General features: G+C 50.6%; 1 protein-coding gene across 19 annotated transcripts in view; it reads right to left on the reverse strand.

The window, feature by feature from the left end:
- Nucleotides 1-20,186, reverse strand: part of Fgfr1 (fibroblast growth factor receptor 1) — a 54,670-nt gene extending 34,484 nt beyond the window's left edge. For 16 of the 19 annotated variants that reach the window (XM_087900995.1, XM_087900994.1, XM_087900993.1 and 13 more), the window contains exons 1-2: nucleotides 19,906-20,040; nucleotides 7,580-7,752 (exon numbers count right to left, since the gene is read on the reverse strand). In XM_087900995.1, the coding sequence (XP_087757121.1) occupies nucleotides 7,580-7,670 (91 nt within the window). In that variant the 5' untranslated portion in view covers nucleotides 7,671-7,752; nucleotides 19,906-20,040. Of the gene's footprint in view, nucleotides 1-7,579; nucleotides 7,753-19,551; nucleotides 19,691-19,905 lie in introns of those variants that run through there. The other 3 variants (XM_087900987.1, XM_087900990.1, XM_087900977.1) reach the window with 3 other exon arrangements.
- Nucleotides 20,187-20,904: the final 718 nt, after the last annotated feature.

The following is a 20,904-nucleotide window of genomic DNA, read 5'->3' on the forward strand; positions in this document are numbered from 1 at the left end:
CAGAAATACACCTGCCTCTGCCTTTCTGAATTCAAGGTGGGTCACACCCCACCAAAACAATGCTCTTAGTCAGGCATAGTGGCACACGCCTTTAATCCCGGCACTTGGGAGGCAGAGGCAGGTGGATCTCTTTGGGTTCAGAGTCAGCCTCTGATCTACAGAGTTCAGGACAGCCAGGGCTGCTACACAGAGAAACCCTATCTTGAAAAACCAAACCAAACGAAAGCAAGGTTCTTAAAGACTGATGGTGGCGTACATCTGTGCTCACAGCCCTCGGGAGGTGCAAGCAGGACCGGCCTTTCCTTCACAACTCAGTTCAAGATCTGTCTGGGTTACGTGAGTTCCCCCCCCCACCCCCTTAACAAACAGTAAAGACGTTCTTTTCAACTACGCAGACCTTTGTTCTCATGGAATAAACAGGATCGTTTACCTAGTATTACATGAAGCCCTGGGCACTAGGGTGGGGTGATGATGACATACCAAAACGAGAAAACAAAACAGAAAACACCGTGCAGCAGCATAACGTAAGTGTTCGGCTACTGAAGAAAGGAGGGCCTCGGATTCACTAATACTGTGGAGACGTGGGGCTGGAGAGATGTGCCATCAGTAAGAGCACTTGTTGCTTTTGTAGAGAGGACCCCGGTTCAGTTTCCCAGCGCTGACACCACCGGTGGCGCGCAAACACCTGTAACTTCCGTTCCAGGGGATGCCAGCCTTTTCTGGCCTGCAGAGGCACTGCAGGCACATGGTAAAAATCCATACGCATAAAATAAAATAAGACGTGGGAACAAAAGAAACCTCAAGAAGGAGGTGGCCTTTTAAATAAAACCTTAGTGCAAAGACAAACTAAACCTTAAGATAAGAATTTAAGGGGCTGGAGAGATGGCTCAGTGGTTAAGAGCATTGCCTGCTCTTCCAAAGGTCCTGAGTTCAATTCCCAGCAACCACATGGTGACTCACAACCATCTCTAATGAGGTTTGGTTTCCTCTTCTGGCCTGCAGGCATACACACGGACAGAATATTGTATACATAACAAATAAATACATATTTAAAAGATTAAGTATATACCATTAAGTATTCTAAAAAGTGGGGGACATGGGAGCATTTCACGTTAAGGGAGCTGGATAAGCAATGGTCATATATGAGCTGCACGTTACATTCAAGGGGGAAAGAAGGGACATATCTGGACTGATGGATGGGAATCAGGGAAGGAATGGGCCGGCCACAGCCAGAGTGCAGCAATCACTGTAGAGAATGTTGAGGACCCGGTCAGCTCTGTACTCAGTTTTCTTCGCTAATTAACCATTTGAAATCTCAGCACTGACGTGTCTACCCAGGCTCCCGCGCAGCGATTTGACACTTTGCTGAACGGCCAGGCCCTCTCACCCGCTTCACCTACACGTCCAGGGTCTGGGAAGCAGCTGCATTCGGGCTAACCAAGAGGGTCGCTGCCCCTGAATCACCTCTCTGACACAAGCCATCCCAGGAGGCACAGCAGCACAGCAATTCGGGGTGGGGGGTGGGGGGCTAAGGACCCTCGCTGCAGCCTTGCTCAGTGTGAAGATGGCAGGGACCATGTGCTAAGGAGAAAAGGGGCACTGGTGTTAGCTAAAGGCCAGATCGGGGGTAATGGGAGGGCAGGAGCCCAAGCTCAGTGCTCTGCAGGCAGCACAGCCACAGAGAGCGCCCAGGGGACCACGTTTCCCCACTAGTCACACCACGGGTGGGCCGCAAAATGAAAGTCAGAGGCAGCTCAGACTCCAAAAGGGCTTCTCCTAAGTCAGGTTCTCAGCCTTCCTAATGCTGTGACCCTTTAATACAGTTCCTCATGCTGTGGTGACCCTCAACCATAAGATTGTTTTTGTTGCTACTTCATAACTGCAATTTTGTGAACTACATACTACTGTTACGAATCTTAATGTAAACATTCGATAGGAAAACCCTGTGGAGGTTGCGACCCATGGGTTGAGACTCTAAGGGAATTACTTGGAGTTTGCCCCTGGGGCCCTTGGGGCAGTTAACTTTCAGGTAATTTACTGGAAACCCAGAGAAGAGGGTTAGGGTAGGGGAGGCAGACCCAAAGCAGTTGGAGAGGAGTCTGGGTATGGCCATCTTCTAAAGGCAGAAAACCCAGGCAGCTGAACAAAAAGCCAGGAAGAGAGCAGAGCAGCTGGGTCTCTCCCTGTGAGGGGAAAAAACAGTTGTCTCATTTCCAGGTTCCCTGGAAGAGGGGAAGCAAAGGTGTTGTCCAGGGGAAGGAGGCCAGACTTTCCAATAACCTAGAGGAATGAGGCCCTGTAAAACAAGGGCATCGCTGCTGGTCAGGCTCTCTGACCCGGCCCTCACCTCCTGGATAATGATTCCCCGCACTTGCTCCTCCAAGGCCACCCCATAACAGCCCGGAGTCATCCTGCTCCTGGTTGACAGGACTGATCACTTGCTGAGACCCTGAGGACCCACTGTGACCCACTGAGCGCAGCAGAGGCCTGCTCCTGCAGAATCCAGCTCCCACCAGTCCTGCCCTCCCTACAGGTAGCCCCAGACACCAGGTGACAGAACCCCCGGCTTGATTCTTTATCCGGGCTCCCTCCCCGCCCCCACCCACAGCAAGTCCTCTGGACAACCATTTGTTCTTTCTTCCCTGAGAAATTCCTCCTCCCTGACTTTGGGGAGCGGCTGGCAAAGCCAGAGTGGAAAATCAGTGAGGCTAATGGCGCAGCAATGCAGAAGCCGGAGCCAAGAACACAGCCTTGAGCGGCTCCGCTGCCCTGGCCTTGCTGCAGAGCAGGACACGTGAGAGCTCTCACATTCTCTCACAGGCCGAGCACTGCCCTTCTGCTGCCCACCCGCCTCCATCAGCAAGTACCTTCCAGAGGGGTACTGGCAAGGTAGGCCCTCCAGGGAAACATCACAGCTCAGGACACACCTCGGATTTCACGGACCTAAACCTTCCACCCTCGACTGAGCGGGTGGTGTGTGTGTGTGTGTGTGTGTGTGTGGTGTCACTCAGCACCTTTTGCTTCATGTAATTCCCCTCGCCCTCTGGGATCCTCTACCATGCAGTGTGAGTTAGAAACAAACAGGGTCTCTTCCCGAGCAAGTTTACTGTGGGTGAGGAGTGGGTGTGTGTGGATCCCCCCCACATGCTTTCCGGGCCAGCTATGTGACACTGTCCCTTGGGTCACTCGGGTCACACCAACAGGCTAAAGCAGAGGGACTCCAGCAAGGCTATTAGTGGTATCTCGCTCGGCTCCCAGGCAGCTCGGCTGAAATGTGCACCCTCTGGGACCAAAGGTAGCTCAAGACCCCTGGCGGGGTGGGCGGTGGGAGGGCTACCAGGGAACTAGGACTGGAGCCAGGGCCAGATTCGGGCAGCCTCTGCCTCTCCCCATAGGCCCAGGTTTCTGCAGAACAAGGACAAAGCCCCGCTTTGTGGTACACAGGCGGCCTGCAGCCAGCAACAGAGACGTGAAGATTTTCCATTAAAACGTAACCTCTCCTCCTTTCCACCAACCACCAGACTCCCTCAAATCTGAGTGGGTGGGAGGAGCTGAAAAACCTCAGCCATTAAAGCGCTTATGAGTTGCAGGTTTCTGTGGAGGCAGGACAGTGTTTCAAGACGAGAAGTTTCACAGTCTCTGCTCCATCTAGGGTGCCCAGGAAAAAGGGAAGGAAAGGCCGCCACTCCCAACCACCACAAGTGGCCTTGCAAAATTTTGGACGTGGCCACTTACTGGTTCCTCAAGTCCTGTTCTCCGAGAAAAATACATGGAAACAGCCTTCCTCAAGTTCAGGTCTCCTAAACTGGTTCTTATCTTTTGAAAGAGGGGTCTCCTGCCCCTGGGCCAGTCCCCCAGTTTTATTTTAACCATAGACCTCAAGGCCCGGTCTGAAACAAACTTAGACTCGGTAATATGGCAAACAGGAGAAGGAAGGAGAGGGAGAGGGGGGACTGGCTTTCCTGGAAGCCTTATTAAATCAACTTTGTAAGGACAGCCAGAAACTGCAGGCCTCCCAGGTCCCCCAGGGGCGTTTGCAGAGACTGCCAGGATTGCATTCGGTCAAGGGAGGGGCTGCCATCTCCTCCCGCCTGCACCCCCACCCCGCCGTGGACCCACCCCCCAAGCCTTTCCAAAGCTCTCAGTGTGAGCAAGGTTTGGGATGGTTTGTTTTCAACTTCTGAACCAATCTTTTTTCACATGGACTGCAATTGTTTTTGAAGACAATAGCAGCATTACTTAATAATCAGCGTGCCAAGTCTACATATGCTGCAGGTCTCTGAGGTTCCAAGAGTTTACACAGCACACAGAGAGATCATTCCTATGAAATCACAGTTACGGCGGCTCCCATGTTCTCTCAAAAAGCCCCTCCCCACGCCCCCCAGGAGCGGGGTGTGGTAGCATAAGCCTTTAATCCCAGCATTTGGAGGCTGGGGCAGGTGGATCTCTGTGAGTTCCTGTCCAGCCTGCTCTATGTAGAAAGTTCCAGGGCACCGTAGCTATACAGTGAGACTGTCACCAAGAAAATAAGAAAAGAATCGAAAGAATACAATGACCCCTGTTGGCATCGCAGGTGGATAGCTTCACAGTCGCCATAAAGTTTCATTCATTACACGAAATCCCAGAACAAACAAAACTAACGTGTGATGATAGGAAGCAGGTCCGCATCTGCAAGGAGCAAGGGAAGAGCTTTTGGAATGACAAACTGACCCCTTAGCACTTACCGAAACACAGAGCTAGCTACCTGTCTAAAACTGGCACACTGTATACTACATAAACTATATTTCAATTGACTGACTTCAGCCTTGACTATGGTACAGCCTGGTAGCCCTCCCCCACCTTTCCTACTCCTTCTAGTCTGAGAACCATTTCTGTGTCAGGTGGTACTGGTGCACGCCTTTAATCCCAGGAGGCAGGTGAAATCTCTTGAGGCCGGCCTGGTCTACGCAGAGTGAGTTCCAGAACAGCCAGGGCAACATAGAGAAACCCCATCTTAGAAAAAAAATACAAAAAGCAGGCCGGAGAGATGGATCAGTAGTTAAGAGCACTGACTGCTGTTCCAGAGGTCAGGTCTTGAGTTCAATTTCCAGCAACCACATGGTGGCTCACGAACATCTGTTGTGAGATCTGGTGCCCTCTTCTGTCATGCAGATATATATATAAAATAAACAAATATAAAAAAAGAAAAAAAACAAAAACCGACCAGGCAAACAACGATCTTCTGTCCCCTAGCTTCAACCTCCGTTATGGCATTGCCTCTGCTTCCTTTCCTATGTTGGGTAGACAAAAGTCCTTATGTGAGGGCCTTCCAGAAAACTAACTGCCTGCCTGCCTGCCTGCCTGCAAGTGCCTGAGACAAGATCTGAACTACCTGCTTTCCTTTCTTGGGCTGCAAAGAGTTTATTAGAAAAAGGGGGAGAAAGAAGTAGAGGCTGAAAAGGAATATGAAAAGGAGAAGAACAGAGAGAAGGGAAGGAGGGGGAGGAAGAGGAGCTGGCATCCAACCACTTAAGCCCATGGCTTCTATTTCTAGAATGCCATTACTATCTCTGGTTCCCAGTCTCATTCCCTCTGACTGACATTCAACACCACCTTCTATCTTGTCTTCGTGACAACAGTGGCAGATGCAATAATAGCTCCTCACACTTGACATGGAAGTGTTTTGCCTGAATTATGACAGACATTTAATCCTTTATTATTGTTGCCTCGATTTTAATAACTTGTCACACAATGCAAGCCAGTTTTCTGAAAACTGGACCACATCCGTAAACTTCCAATTTCTCAGAAAGAACCCACTTAAATATACTAAGTTCTTTAGCAAGATGTAGGCCTTCCAAATGCCGGCTGAATCCAGTTCGTCCAGGTGTTACTTTCCACAGCTATTTACTCAGTGAGCAATACAGCTCGCTCGCTGTCTGTACTTCTTAAGCCTCCTGACCTCATGGCTCGCTCCTTCCGCTCCACCTTGAATGACCTTTATTAACCCCGTTGGAGACCTGCATCTTGGTACCCTAAGGTAAGATCACAGGGTAAACACCTGTAACCCCAGCACACAGAAGGCAGTGGCAGGAGGGTCACAAGACCAGTCAGGGTTACACAGCAAGATCCTATGTCAAAAACAAAAAGATAAAAGACCCCTATTTTCTCCTTTCTTTTGAGACAGAATCCAAGTAGCACCGACTGGCTCTACCAGCCAAATTGGCCTCAGACTCACAGAGATCTGTCTCCAAGTACTGGGATTAAAGGCATGTGTCACACTGGGCGGAAGGACCCCAACTTTCTATCTGGACTTCAGTTTTGTGCATGACAGTCCCACATTCTCTTAAGGCTCCACTGTGTAGCTTAACTGGGGGTCCATCAGGGGCTGCAGAGACGGCTCAGCAGGTACGAGCCCTTGCTGTTCTTGTAGAGGGAAGTGGTTTCCCAGCACCCACATGGTGGCCTCACAATCATTCTTTACTCCGGTTCCTAAGACCCACGAATCCTCTTCTGGTCTCTGCGGGCACCAAGGACACATGCAGCACACACACACACGTGCAGGCAAAACACTCAAGTACATAAAATAAAAATGAATAAAATCTTCAATAGATAAATATAGTGCACTTTATATTCATTGCCTCTCCACTGCCTGATGACAATCTCCCTAGAGGTTGTGAGGTGCTCTCTTGCCTTGAGTGTCCGGCAAGTCTCAGCTCATTAGGATGGCTTTGGTTCTGCTACTGACTGCGACACAGAACATTCTCATTTCCGCCCCTGCACCAACTAGGAAGTCTCCCTCTTCCCTACCCCCCCTCACTGCCGTCTGCACACATAGGTTCACCCACTGGTCATCAAACAGGTCCCTGACAACTTAGAACGACAGTCCTGTAAACACAGCCACCACTGTCACGTGCATGCCCGAGCCTTTAACCTGCTACACGCCCGCCTTCTCTGCAGCCAGCCACGAACTCTCAAGCCACACTGCCTTTTGACAGCAGGGCTAACCCAAACACTTATCCTCCGAGTCCCTCAGAAGCCATCAGCTATCTTAGGAGCAGGAACAACCTCTGGGGACTTATTAACAACACACCACAATGTCAGAGGGCCTTATAATGCTCCTGTACCCCATCATGCCTCCAGGTTCTCAGTCTCCCCCAAGTCCCTCAAACAGGCCACCTCCAAAGCAAACTGTCCATCAAACTCCCAAATGAGAACTGGAAGGCAAAGTCCAAAAGGGCATGTGTTTGTGACTGCTCATCCTATAGAAGACACGTCTCTGGATCAGCTTTCTGGAGGCCAGAGGCCAACTATCAAGTTCTTCTTGTTCTTGAATGTCTCCTCTAAATTTGTATTCATGGCATTCTTTCCTAAGTCACACCCACCCCTTTTTTGTGGTCGCCTGACTTAAACACCCAATCACATTGTTTCTCCAGAAAAAAAGCAAAAACTCATCCCAAGTACCTCACCTCCAGCCAGTGGATATCACTAACTGGAAAGGAGCCCTTTGCTCCTCCCAGGAAGCCTTCCCAGCAGCCCCTCTCCCCACACACGCTGGCTCCTCAGTTCAGGGGTCTGGCTGACCCTCAGCCTGCTGTCTTACCTTGTTCGGGCAAGGTCGGGGCTGGCCTGGCCGTGCAGAGTGTGGCTGTGACCAGCACAGCCCAGAAGAGGAGGCACCTCCAGCTCCACATCCCAGTTCTGCGCTTAGAGGTTGGTGACAAGCCTCCAGGCCTCCATGGATACTTGAGCTCGATCTGCCTCCTCGAGCTGCCTCTGGGGAAAGAAACAATATCTATCATAGAAGCTGGGGGCAGGGGGCAAGGAAAAGAAGAAACGGCATTGTGTCTACAATGGGGTCAACCTGTCCAGAAGGATGCTTGAAATAACTGAGTGCTTTTGAAGGTGCAAAAATTGAGCCTATCCCAACACCGAAACAGAGGTAAAAGGCTTCATAATATGGCTTGTCACCTAATGGGGCACTTTGGGAGGTGAGGAGCCCTTTAAGAGATGGACCCTCCTCATGGGAGGTTTTAAACCAGTTGGGGGTACACCCTTGAAGAGGATTACAGAAACCTACTCTCCCACCCTTCCTCATCCTTTCTGTTCCTGGCCATGCGTGAATGGATAGTCCCGCGCATGCTCCAAAGACGCCATCTTCATTCCGCCATGAGGTGTGCTCAAAAGTAGAGGCCACCCACAGACTGACACCCACAAAACCTTTTCTCATCTTATCTTGATGACCTCAGACATTCTGTCACAGTGATGGGAAGCTGGGTTCTACCCTTCATTTCTGCAGCTACGTTTTAAGTACAGACTAAATGGCCAACATGGCTGGGACTGTTGTCAGGAAGTCCTTCAAGATGAAAAAAAAAAAAACCTCACTCACTCATAAGAAGTAAAAGAGGTCATGAAAGTCCCCCAAGAACCATACTGGGAGCAAGGGCTTGAAAAACACATTGCAGTTTCAGTCCCAAGCATATTATTAGCCGTGTGGGCTGTTGTAGACACGGCCAAGTCCAAGAACCGTGCCACACGCAAGCAGTACCCCAGTTGGCACGGGAACAGCATCAAGAAACCCCACTCATAAACAAAGCTGGATGTGGGGGGGGCATTCCTAGCACTTGAGACCGAGGCGGGCAGATCTCTGAGTTCAAGGCCCGTCTACCTCGAAAGTCCAAGACAGCCAGGGACACACAGAGAAGCCCTGTCTTGACACCCGCCCCCAAAGAAACCCCAGTCACAAAGATACGAATCCCTTCAGATGCAGGCAAACAATACCAAGGCAAGGCGAGCGCGTGCTGAGGCGATAAAGGCCCTTCTGAAGCCTGAGGTTAAGCAGAAGATGCCAAAGAGTCCCAGCCACAAGGTAGGCAGGCTTGCTTTCACTGCCCACCGCAAGCTTGGGAACTGGATCTGTGGCTACATGGCCAAAGGTTGCCAGCTGTGCCATCCAACGGCTAAGACCCAACCAAGGCCGAGGGTGCAGCTGCAGTTCAGAACCACCCAGGCCCAGGCTTCAGTTCCAGCTCAGGATCCCAAAGGTGTCTAGGCCCCTGGGAAGGCCCCAGTGTGAAAGGAGATGGACCGGGGGCTGGAGAGATAGCTCAGTGGTTAAGAGCGTTGCCTGCTCTCCCAAAGGTCCTGAGTTCAATTCCCAGCAACCACATGGTGGCTCACAACCATCTGTAATGAGGTCTGATGCCCTCTTCAGGCCTGCAGACATATACACAGACGGAATATTGTATACATAATAAATAAATAAATAAATAAATAAATATTAAAAAAATAAATAAAAAAAAAAGAAAGGAGATGGACCAGTGTAGACCCCCACCCCCACCCCACACACTCACACACCTCAATCCCAGCCACACTTGCCGCATGCTATTTGTAGATGGCTGCTGACCGGGGCGAATTTAAAAAACAAAACAAAAAGCCGATCCTGCCTCCAGTTTAAGTATTGTGCAATCATTTCAAGGACAGGAATCTGATGACGCCCAAAACACAAGGCTTCATTCTGGGACTAACCAATGCGTCTGGGGAGGAACAGAGAGGTAAAGAGCTGGGGAACAAGTCAAGAAACAGAAGGCACCTGGGGTGGTGACGTCACACACCTTCAATCCCAGTACTCAGGAGGCGGATCTCTGCGAGTTCAAGGCCAGCCTGGTCTACACAGTGAGTTCCAGAACAGTCAGGGCTATGTATAAGAAAAGAAAGAAAAAAGAAAAAGAAACAGGAGGCCAATAGGTCACAAGGAATATGGCAGCCCTGATAAATCTCCCTGGACACATGCAAGAAGATGCCACAAGACTTTTTCCCCTTTTTCCTTTTCCCCATCGGGGATGGAATCCGAGGCCATTCACAGCGCTCTACCCCAGAAATCCACACCCAGCCCTCCAGGTCTTTCTTTGTGCCTCTGTTAAGCATCCCAGGCACCTCCGGATCTACCAGCCTCCCTCCCAGAGAGCACAGGCTTCACGGCTGGTTAGGGAGAAGACAGAGCTGGACACTGTGAAGCGGATCTGGCGACCTCTGAGGCTGGATGGTGACGTCTGGCGACCTCCAAGGCTGCGGTCTGACAGCCTTGAGTGGAAGAGTGAGGGGAAAGTGGGAGACCGGGGCCCCGCACCCAGTCAGGCACAGTTAAAGGCTTGCAGAGGCCATGGATCTTGTAGTCCTTGACCCTTCTCGAGTTTATAGTGGATTTTTTTAAAAAAAATATTTAAAATGGTGGGTTTTGGTTTTTGTTTTTCGAGACAGGGTTTCTCTGTAATTTTGGAGCCTATCCTAGAACTCACTCTGTAGACCAGGCTGGCCTTGAACTTACAGAGATCCGCTTGCCTCTGCTCCCGAGTGCTGGGATTAAAAGTGTGCGCCACCACAGCCCGGCTAAATGTTTTCTCTTATTTACTAACTAACATCACATGTGTGTGTGGGGGGGCATGACTGTGTGGGTCACAGCGCACATGCAGAAGTCAGAGGGCAACTCCACGGAGTCTGCTCTCTCGTCTACCTTTCTGTGAGTTGTGGGGACTGAACTCAGGCTGGCAGACAGGCTTGCTTTCCCCAGCGAGCATCTCACTAGCCCTGTGGTGGCAGAATTTAAAACAATTTCCTAGGGCCCTAAAGAATAGATAATTGACGGCAGAACATCTGCCAAGCGACACATGACTGGGCACCACGTGTGGGGCAGCCATCTCTGTCCTCTGGTGCTGCAGGAGACCGTCTATACTGTCCAGGAAGTCGGCCTCCGGAACATGCCCTAAAGTGTTGGTTCAGCCCTGCCTCCTCCTGAACCCGGCAGGGCCCCTCTCCAGTGAGTCAGTCCTGGCTGGCAAAACCCCCGAATTCTTGGCCAGCAGAATAGGCATGCACTACTATTAACTGCCTCCAAAGGTTTAATAAAAAAATAATAATAATAATTTCAAATCAAAAGCAAAGTAAATATTTCTCTTTTTTTCCTTTCTTTCTTTGCTGAATTTAGGAAAAGGATTAGAAATGAAAAGCATATTTACTGAATACTCTGTGGACTCTATACAAGTAAAAATGCATTTATAACTATAATACTTACTTTATTCCTCCCTCTCTGCTTCTAAGGAATAGTACTAGTTTCTGCTAAGAAATGCAGAAACTGAGGGTCCAGGAATTTAAGTACAAAGCCAGGCCACGATGGTGCATGCCTTTTATTCTAGCACTCGGGAGGCAGAGGAAAGTGGATCTCTGTGAGTTCGAGACTAACGTGGTCTACAAAATAAATTCCAGGACAGCCAGGGCTGTTACACAGAGGAAACCCTGTCTTGGGGAAAAAAAGGTTAAAATAAAAAAGAACTTAAGTCCTTTGCCCAAGTAAATGGAGCTGTTAGGAACACTAGGACTTGATTCCCAGGTTTGGGGGATATTAATTCAAGATGGGAGATTGCAAATAATTTGGCCACACCTAACTGAGATACAGCTCAGAGGAAGAATGACTGCCTAGCATATGGTGTGCCCTGAGTTCATCCCTAACACAGAAAGTTAAAAAAAAACAAAAACAAACAAAAAAAAACTAGTCCTTCATTTGATGCAGACACAGGTGGATTCCTATACAGTAGAGAAACCAACGGGTTAAGGACAAATCCAAGCTAATACTGGAAATTGTAAGTTCCTGTTTCTACTTCTTTGGTAGGCAAAGCCCTTTAGAAACAAATCACTCAGGACCCTTCAGGACCCAGGGTCAGGCACAATCTCAGGCCAACTGCAGAAGTCACCCTCACCGGAAGAGGCCTCTAAACCCACATCTCACATTCCAAAGATACAGCTAATCAGTATGGGCCTGTTATCCAGAAAGGCCCGCTCGGCAACAAAAACCTGCGTCCCACAGTAACCCTGACTACCAACTCTTTAGTGTCAACAAAGGGTGGACGGTGGAGGTGGTGTCATTGTGCAACGATTGATTAGGTGCAGCGGACGGCAGCTTCCACCTGTCACCCTGTCCCTTGAGATGTCCGCCCACCTACCTCCTCCTAGGTATCTAACCTATCTCCTTTCACCCCCCACAATGAACGCACTTCAGATACTTCAGACTTCAGGCACCTTCTCTCTGACTCATTTCCAAAAGAGGTTCAAGAGTTCCTACCTCTCCCTCTCCTACCCTCTCGGCCTCAAACTGCACAACAAAAGGATGCTACAGACCCTTGGCCTCCTGGTACCAACTCCAGGAATGAAAAGGTTGCTGGGTACAAGCGTCACTCTGCACATCTGCAGAGCACTCAGTGGCACAAGCCGTGAACCCAGATGCTAGTTGGAGTCCTGGAGGCTGGCATCTTAGCCCTTAGGAGTCACCTCCTCCCTTCCCTGATTGACAGATGGACCTGTACCCTTGCCGGTGTGCGTGACAGTTTTCCCACCAGTCTCTCCACTATCAGCTGGGGTTCACAGAATTCAAAGCCCAATTTGCCTAGACAAAGAGATCTTCAATGGAGGGCAATGAGGAGACCACACGACCTCAGTTTTCATACTTGTGGGAAGGCTAAAATATGTGTCCTGACTACATCCGGGTGGTTATACAGTTAAAGTACTTACACCACAGAAGTTCCGAGGAATCTTGTGGGAAGTCGGGGCCTGTAACACTTGTCCCCCGCACTTTGAATTCTAAAGGTATAAAGAGTCTATTAACAGCAAATCTCTTTGTCTAAAAATGTTGCCAGAAAACTAGTTGATGCATTCAGGGCCAAGTATTTGTCGTTGTCTTCCTCCTCCTCCTCATCTTCCTCTTAAGGATTTTATTTGCACGCATGTGTGCACATGTGTATGGGCGCCCAAGGAGTCCAGATGAGAGGATGTCATTTCCCGTGTTGCTATAGTAACAGGAGGTTATAAACCACCTGATGTTGGTCCTGGGAATGGAACTCTGGTTCTCCTGAAGAACGGCAAGAGCTCTTAACAGCTGAGCCATCTCTTTAGCCCCGAGGTCTTCGTCTCCCCGTGTTCCAGAAGAGGCAGTCAATGGACGGTTTCATTTCTGACACTGCCATCCTGGGACAGTTATTTACCCTGGGCTTCAGCTTCCCCGACCTGACAGAGACCAGAACATTTGTCTTCCTACATCACAGGTGGTTACAAGGGATAAGGGAGCAGCACCGTGAAGGGGGCGCTCTCTCCAGCACTAGGCTGACAGAAGAAACAACACTGAGCTTGCCATTTAAAAAAGATCGTTTTCAGAATTATTAATCTTATGTGTATGTTCTGCATGCGTGTATGTCTGTGTACCATGTGTGTGCCTGCAGAGGCCAGAAGAGAGCATCAGAGCCCCCTGAAATTGGACTGTGAGCCACCACGTGGGGGTGCTGGGAACCAAGCCCGGATCTTCTGAAAGAGAGTCAGTGCTCTTACCCACGGAGCCACCTCTCCAGACCCCTCCTTGAGTACTCAGCTCTCCTAGGGTACTCAAACGTCCACCTTCCCACAGGTGCTCTGCCCACCCCATCTCCACACCCTTAGCACTCTTGACTCAGCTGGCAAATCTGGTGACTCCTGGCCACATGCAGCTGCTGTGCTACTGAACTATGGCTCCTGCCAACTGGGGTATGCTAGAAGTGAGAACAGAAATTGTGAACGTTTAGCAGAAGGGAAAAAAATGTAAAATATCTCACCAATTTTTTTTATATTTTGGCCAGGCACAATGTGTACTTTAACATGCTTGAAGCACCAGGTTCAACTGCCAGCACTCTCAAATTATTTATATTGATGACGTGCAAAGGGTGGTGTTTTAGAAATATCAATAATATTATCAATAATAATATCAACAGAAAGACTAAAACATAATATAAATATAATGTATTCTTAAAACCCAAATAAGTTTAAAGTGGGTTTTGGCTGTTTCTTCTCACATGCTTTCAAATGAGGACACTATCACCCCAAAACTTAAGGAGGCTCCCATTGCAGCTCTGTGTGTCCCTCTTCCATGATAAGGCCAGGAATGACCTAATCCGTGAACCCCATCTCACAAAGTTCTGCTTCTGCACACTGCCCAGCTCCTCAGCCCTGATTTCCCAATAAACTACCAGCGCTTTCCCCATGGTGTTTACATCACCTTACTGGACTCGTGTTCCCCACCCTCTGCTCTCCCCAACTGTGCCGGCTAGTTTTAGATCAACTTGACACAAGCTAGAACAGGGACCCTCAACTGAGAAAATGTCCACCAGAGTGGCCTGTAGGCAAGCCTGTGCTGTATTTTCTTGATTGATAACTGATGGAGGGCCCAGCTCACTGTGGGCAGTGCCAGCCCCGTGCTGGCGTTCCCGTGTGCTGTAAGGCTGAGCATGCACGAGGAGCAAGCCAGTAAGCGGCACTCCTCTGTGGCTTCATCAATTCCTGATTGCAGGTTCCTGCCCCGTTTGGATTCCTGTGCTGACTTCTCTCAGTGAGGGACAACTTCCTGGAAGTGTAAACTGAAATAAATAAACCCTTTCCTCCCCAAGTTAACTTTTGGTCACAGTGTTTCCTCACCGCATCAGAGAGCAATGGAAACCCTAACCAGGACACCGAGAAAGGGCAGGCTTCCGTGGAGCAGGAGGATCAGTACCTAATTGCGTCTCCCAATACCCTCAGTCCTCAGCATGAACATAGGAAATGCGGGCACATATGTTAAATGGAATGAAAAAAGGCACGTGAGACCGAAAAGAAACAAATCCAGGCCTGGGATCCTCTTTGTAAGCTGTCTGGGACCACGCACGTTTCAGATTTAGAAGTTGGTTGGACTTTCCTCACCGCATCAGAGAGCAATGGAAACCCTAACCAGGACACCGAGAAAGGGCAGGCTTCCGTGGAGCAGGAGGATATTTAGAGAGGCTTTGCCAGAAAAGATCCAAATGTTTTACAGCCTGAAACTCTTTGACTGCCAACATGACATGAACATCTGAGAGTCCAGGTTTCTCAACCTGTAGCTATTCTTCAAGAAAACAGATTAGACTATGGGCGGCGGGGGGGGGGGGGGGGGGGGATGCCACAGCCGGTTCCCTGTGCTAACCAGCCACAATACCAACAGAGAAATGTTCTAAGCATACCGAGGCCCCAGAATTAAGGACTGTAATACAGAAGTATGAATCCCTTCAGACTGGGATCTGACTTACTAAACGGCAGAGCTAACTTATCCCGCACATCACTTTAACAAACATTTTTAAACGCTAGCGTAGTTTTGTTTACAAAATTGAGACTGGTACAAAAGAAATGCTGCTGGTGGGGCTGGAGATGACTCAGCTTGCTGCTGTAGTTGAGGACCATCCTTCGTTCTAGTGAGTTAGGCTCTAAGCCCTGTGACATGTGTGCATACTCAAACACATGGACACACACTTATACACACAGATAAAAAGAAAAGAAAAATAAATGCTAATTGTGTGTGTGTGTGTTTTATAACGAAGTTTGGTTTATTAAAAACATTTTAAGCATGGGGATTAAGAGAAGGAAACCTGCTTTCAGAAAGAAAGACATGCCCAAGAGGGTAGTCTAAGACCAAGAGGCTGAGATTACCTTGCACCTCTGTTAAAAAAATATCCAAATGACTGTCAACAAAGCTGGGAGGGTTAGCTCAGTAGTGAAACTGCTTGCCTAGCAGATAAAAGGCCCTGGGTTCAATTCCTAACACTGCTGAAACAAAGTGAATTCCTGTGTGTGTATGTATGTGTGTTTTCACACATATGGAAAGTATCTAAAGTATTTTATATTGAAAAATTAGTAATGGCTGTATGGGGGTATGGTGTGTGCATCATCTCACTGACACTCGAGAGGTCGGGATAGGAAGGTCGAGATAGGAGTATCTCAAGTTTGAGGCCGGCCTGGGCCTAGATGAGAACCAGACTCGGAAACCAAACAAACGGGCTGGAGGGATCGCTCAAGAGTTTTGAGTTTAGTGGAATCCCTTACCTAGGTGAACACTACTCATTTCCAGGCTTGGCTGGGGAGGGGGGCGGAGGAGTGCCCACAAATAAAGCGTCTTCCTCGAGGGTGGTAGTGAGTAGAGCTCCCATTTAAAAGCAATGCAGGCGTAAGAGGGAAAAGACAGTCTATCCCATATGAGGTATTTGACCTCTGGAAACACCAGCACCTTCTCTAAAGACCCACATCTGGACTCCTGGGTGCATTTTATTAGACCTCTTCCAGAGCCCTGGGAAAGGAAAATGCAAGACAAATTTCCCAAGAGGAAATTAAACTCCTCCTAAGTGAGGAAAGTGAGGCCCTTTTCAGAGCAAGACCTTGGAGTCAAGGCTCACTCTTCCTCCTGCGGCGGAGGCCCAGACTTTCCAGGGAGGAAATGGGGTCCCCACAGGCCCACACTGGCTTCAAACTCAGCATGTAGGATGGCCTTGAACTCCTGACCTTTATACTTTTCCCTCCAGAGTGCAGGGATGCTGAGCGATACCGTATTTCTTCTGAAGCTCAACAGCCATTTGGATAAAAGAGATTACAAAACTTAGAGGCAAGGAAAGGGCCGTTGGGATCAGCAACATAGCTCAGCAGGTAAGAGAGGAAGCCCTTGAACTCACATGGGAGATGAGAACTAAATAGTTTTTCTTTTTTTTAAACAAAATTTATTTTCAATTACACATAGGTGCGTGCCAGTGCAGGTATCTGCGGAGACACAGAGTTCTTGTGAACTGTCTGATGTGCATGCTGGGAACGGAACCCAAATCCTCTGGAATCGCAGCCAGTGTCCTTTTTAAACCAGTCAGGTTCCTCTGTGTAGCCTTGGCTGGCCTGGAACTCAGGGAGATTCGCCCGCCTCTGCTTCCTGCGTGCTGGGATTAAAGGTGTGCGCCACCACCGCCCAGCTTAAGCCAGGACTCTTAACTGCTGAGCCACCATCTCTCCAGGCCGAGAACCACATCTTGCAACCTATTCTCTGATCTCCACTGGAGCGCTGTGGCACCCTTGTGCACACACATGAATAAATGAGTAAATAAATGTAATTTTAAGAATTAAAAAAAATGAAAGAAAAGGGCCTTTGGAGACACTAGCTGCTAAGCCCCAAGTTCACACGAACAAAGAGCTTTTAAGAGTCTTGCATCAGGTCAATATCACTAATAAGCAAATAGCAGATCACTAACAGCAAGGTCTAAAGATTGTCTTTGGTCTCGAAGGTTGGAGTCTGCCTACCCGACGCCCCATTCAATTTTCTCATCTGGAGTCCACCCTGGATAAAGGTAGTTCCGGTGGAGGGTGTCTATATATAGTCTCATCTTCTCTTGTAAGGAGACGGTGACATTTGTCATGTCCCTCTGTTCCTTCTGTCCCTTTGCTTCGCTTGCTATTCAAAGGGTACCAAAGGGGACTGAACCTTCCAACAAGCTTCATGGCCTAAGGCCAAGGAAAACACCACTCTAAGGCTATACCCTGGAACCCAAGGAAGTAATGTCCACGTTTATCCATCCTCCCATTGTGAAAATACTTTTGAAACTGGCATTGGGAGTACACGTGACTCTCAATCCATGGCCCATCACTGAAAAGCTGACACTCAGCTATGACTAAGAGTAAAAGCAACACATTTCAAGTAACTTGTCACTGATGAGATATAGAACTGTCCCGGCTGGAGCCAAGCCCCCAGAAAGCGTCTCAGTCCCCAAACACTCAGCACTAAGGGGTCAACAGGGTCTCAGAAGTGTGTCCCAAGTGGGGAAATATGTAAACAAGCCATTAGGGAGGAAGGCCAGCCACCAGGACAGTTGGCGGGTATTAGTTGAGATTGCCGGCCTTAGGTCACTGAAAGGAAGGGACACCACCCCAGCGTGGGGGTAATTGGCCAGACCATGGCCAGTCCAGTCCCAGGGGCCCTGCTACTTAGCTTTAAAACAAGTCTCAGAGAAACCCGGAGCCTGGCCAAGGAAGGAAAACGGCCACTTTCTACTTAACCATCTCAGGGCGATGGTTCTACAATTTAGGTACTATTCCAAAAAAAGCACTGGTCCGGAGGTGCAAAGACCAGGGTACATCTGCGAAGGAAACAGTCACCTTAATTACCATGTCTAGAGAAAGTGCGATTTCATTACAGCCTCCAAAACTGCCGCCCCAAGGAGGAAACCAGAGAAGTGTTTTCAATTTAAAAGACTGGAGAGGGCGAAAGGCACCAATTCTCCCCACCCTGACACCAACTTTGGACCCTTTGGATGCTTTGCTTGTCCCCCCCCCCCCCACGAAAGAGTACTGCAAAAAAAAAAAAAAAAGTGTACATTCCTTCCCTAGTCCTGTAGTCATTGTTTAAACGGCCAAACACTCCATTTTCAGTTTCCGAGGGCTGCAACCCAAGGAACTCACTGAAAACATAAGGTGCCTCTGGCTCCAACAGCATCAGCTGCTGCACCCTGCTTGCTCCCGTATCAAGGACAGAACCCCGCGAGGAACCCAGACGCGTGGCGATAGGTGGGCTTGCAGTGTCCACACGGGACAGACGCTCCAACTATAATTAAAGGGCGAGGCGAGGCGATGCTTTGGTTCCAGTACACGTCAAGGCCTATCTTGGCCCAGACCCACCGACAACGGCCACCTCTTGTGAGCAAGCTGCTCCCAAATGGGTCCAGGGAATTATGGCTGCATCTCCCAAGCTGATTCTCCCGCACAACCCCGGCCACCCATCGCTCGCCACCAGCAGGAGAGTCTAGTGTGGAGGAATTCAAAATCACTTGCGATCCACAACTTTCTTTTCTCTTCCAAACCAAAGTCTTCTCTCCACGTCTCAAGAAATATTAAGGGGTGGTGGTAGGAAGGACTAGTGGAAGAATCTCAGTTTTAATTTAGGAGGGGGAGGGGAGGAAGAGGGATGTTTAATAATGTGGCTGCGGTGTACCCGTGTAGGGTGAAACGGAACCAGATGCGGCAGCTACATCTGGGAAATGGGGGGTTGGGTAGGGGAGAAAAACGACGTCGAAATGCTTTGCAAATGAGTTAATAGCTTCTAGACCCAGAAAAAGAGAACTCCTCCTGCGCTCCCAAGGTGCCCAGTTGCTTCACTGGGGGGGTAAATGCAAACCCCACCATAAAAAAGTCAGTAAATTCCTCCAAAAAAATATGTGTACTCGCCTGTCTCATCTCGCCAGCGACACCACTAGAGGAGACGCGGGAAGCGCGGAGAGGGGGTCTGGGACAGAGAAGCAACAAGCGGGCAACGGAGGACTCCGCACCGGACCAGTCCTCATCCCTTCCCCTGCTTCCCAGAACGACCCAGACCCCGCAGTCCCCCTCCCCTTCCCCAGACCCCTTCGGAAACCCTCCAGGTCTAAGACTTAAATAGAACATCACCACCACCACCCCTCGAAAAGGGGGAATCTTTTGCTCGCTCTCCGCTAAAGCCGATTCAGCCATTTGGTGACGACACCTCCTTCAAACCTATTCCAAGACAAGCTAGCCTTCCCCGCCACTTTCTTTCCTTCTCAAGCCCCCAACTCGGACCCCAGACTTGCCCGGACGCGGAAAAACACTTGAAAAGATCCCAGATGTGGGGTGTTGCGCCCAAAGCCACCGGCTGAAATGGGGGGGGTGAATCTTCACAAGAGGACCAAAAGAGATGGAGTGTTTTGCACACACACACACACACACACACACACTCACCTCGCAGTCCACTCCCGTCCCCCTCCCCGCGGGAACCCACGGCCTCCGCCGCCTTCTCCTCTCCCCCGAGGGTCGGGGTCTGGACTCGGAGCGCTGCAGCTGCCTCGCCAGCTCCGGAGCGCGAGTTGGCGGAAAAGTTGGGCAGCGGGCAGCAGCAGCGGGCCCCGCGCGGGGAGGGGGCGCGGGCGGCGACGTTGGCCGAGGGAGGAGGGACAGGGGCGCCAGGGAGGGAGTGGAGCCGGGGGTGGGGTGGAGGGGAGATCGGAAGAGGGAGGCGCGGGCTGTGGCGGGCGAAGCGCGGGGGCCGCTCGGGACGCCCAGTCAGCCGGCTCTGCGGACGCCGGCGACTCTTACCTCACTTGGCGCTGCAGTCCCGCCTCTGGAGAGCTCGCCGTGGCGCGGCGGGTGTCTGTGTCTTGCGCTCGGGTCGGTCGTCTCCGGGCTCCGTTCAGGTCCTGGCCGGGTCGCGAGAGCTCGGCGGCCAAGGCACGACTCCTGGCGGCACTCGGAACCCGGCGCCTCCAGCCCGGGCGGGAACAATGGAGCCGAAGCTGGTGCCCCGGAGGCGGGGCGGGGGGGAGGGCTTGGGTCCGCCGCCGGGGGTCCCCAGATCGTGCGCCCCCCGCTCTCCAGAACGCGGCGGCGGCTCCTCAAGCTTCTGGTAATCCGGGTTCCATAGCCCCTCCGGGGGCCACGACGTCCACTGACTGCTGCACTGGTGTGGTGCGCCCCTGGGAACGGAGAAAAGTCTTCGGGATCCGCTGCTTTTCCAGCTGCGGCGCGCGCTCGCGGCCGGGAAAGGCGAGGTCGCCGCAATGCGCTAAGCACAGTGTCCGTCCAGTCGGGACGTTGCGGCCCAGCTCCCTGTGCAGCCCGGGTCTTCGGCAAACGGCGGCTGCACCGGCGTCCCGGATCCCGATCGGCGCCACCCGCTGCCGAGAGCCCCGCAACGGTACCCGCAGGAGCGCTCCGAGCGCTGTGCGCCGGCGAGGCGCGAGGGCTCGCTCTCTCACTCCCACCCGGCGCTAGTCCCACCTCCTCCTCCTCCCCTGCAGATGCCTGCTGGGCCTTGTAGTTTCCAAGCCGTAGCCCGGGAGAAGCCCGGAGTGGAGCAGAGGCACTTAACAGTCTGATCTGGCTTGAGCATCGCCGAATTTCAGGCCATGAATAGATCAGAAATTTGGGGACGGAAGCGGGGGTGTGGGGAGGGGCGAGGGACTGGCACTATAATTTTGGGGCTGTACTTCGCATCTCGGTCTTTGGTTATCTGTGTGCCTTGGGAATGATTTCGGTGCCCTAAATCTCAGTTTTCCATCTGTAAACAGGAGATAACAACACACATAAAGTGGAGAA

This window comes from Myodes glareolus, chromosome 23 (assembly GCF_982192425.1).
Source record: "Myodes glareolus chromosome 23, mMyoGla1.1, whole genome shotgun sequence".
NCBI classification, from domain to species: Eukaryota; Metazoa; Chordata; class Mammalia; order Rodentia; family Cricetidae; genus Myodes; species Myodes glareolus.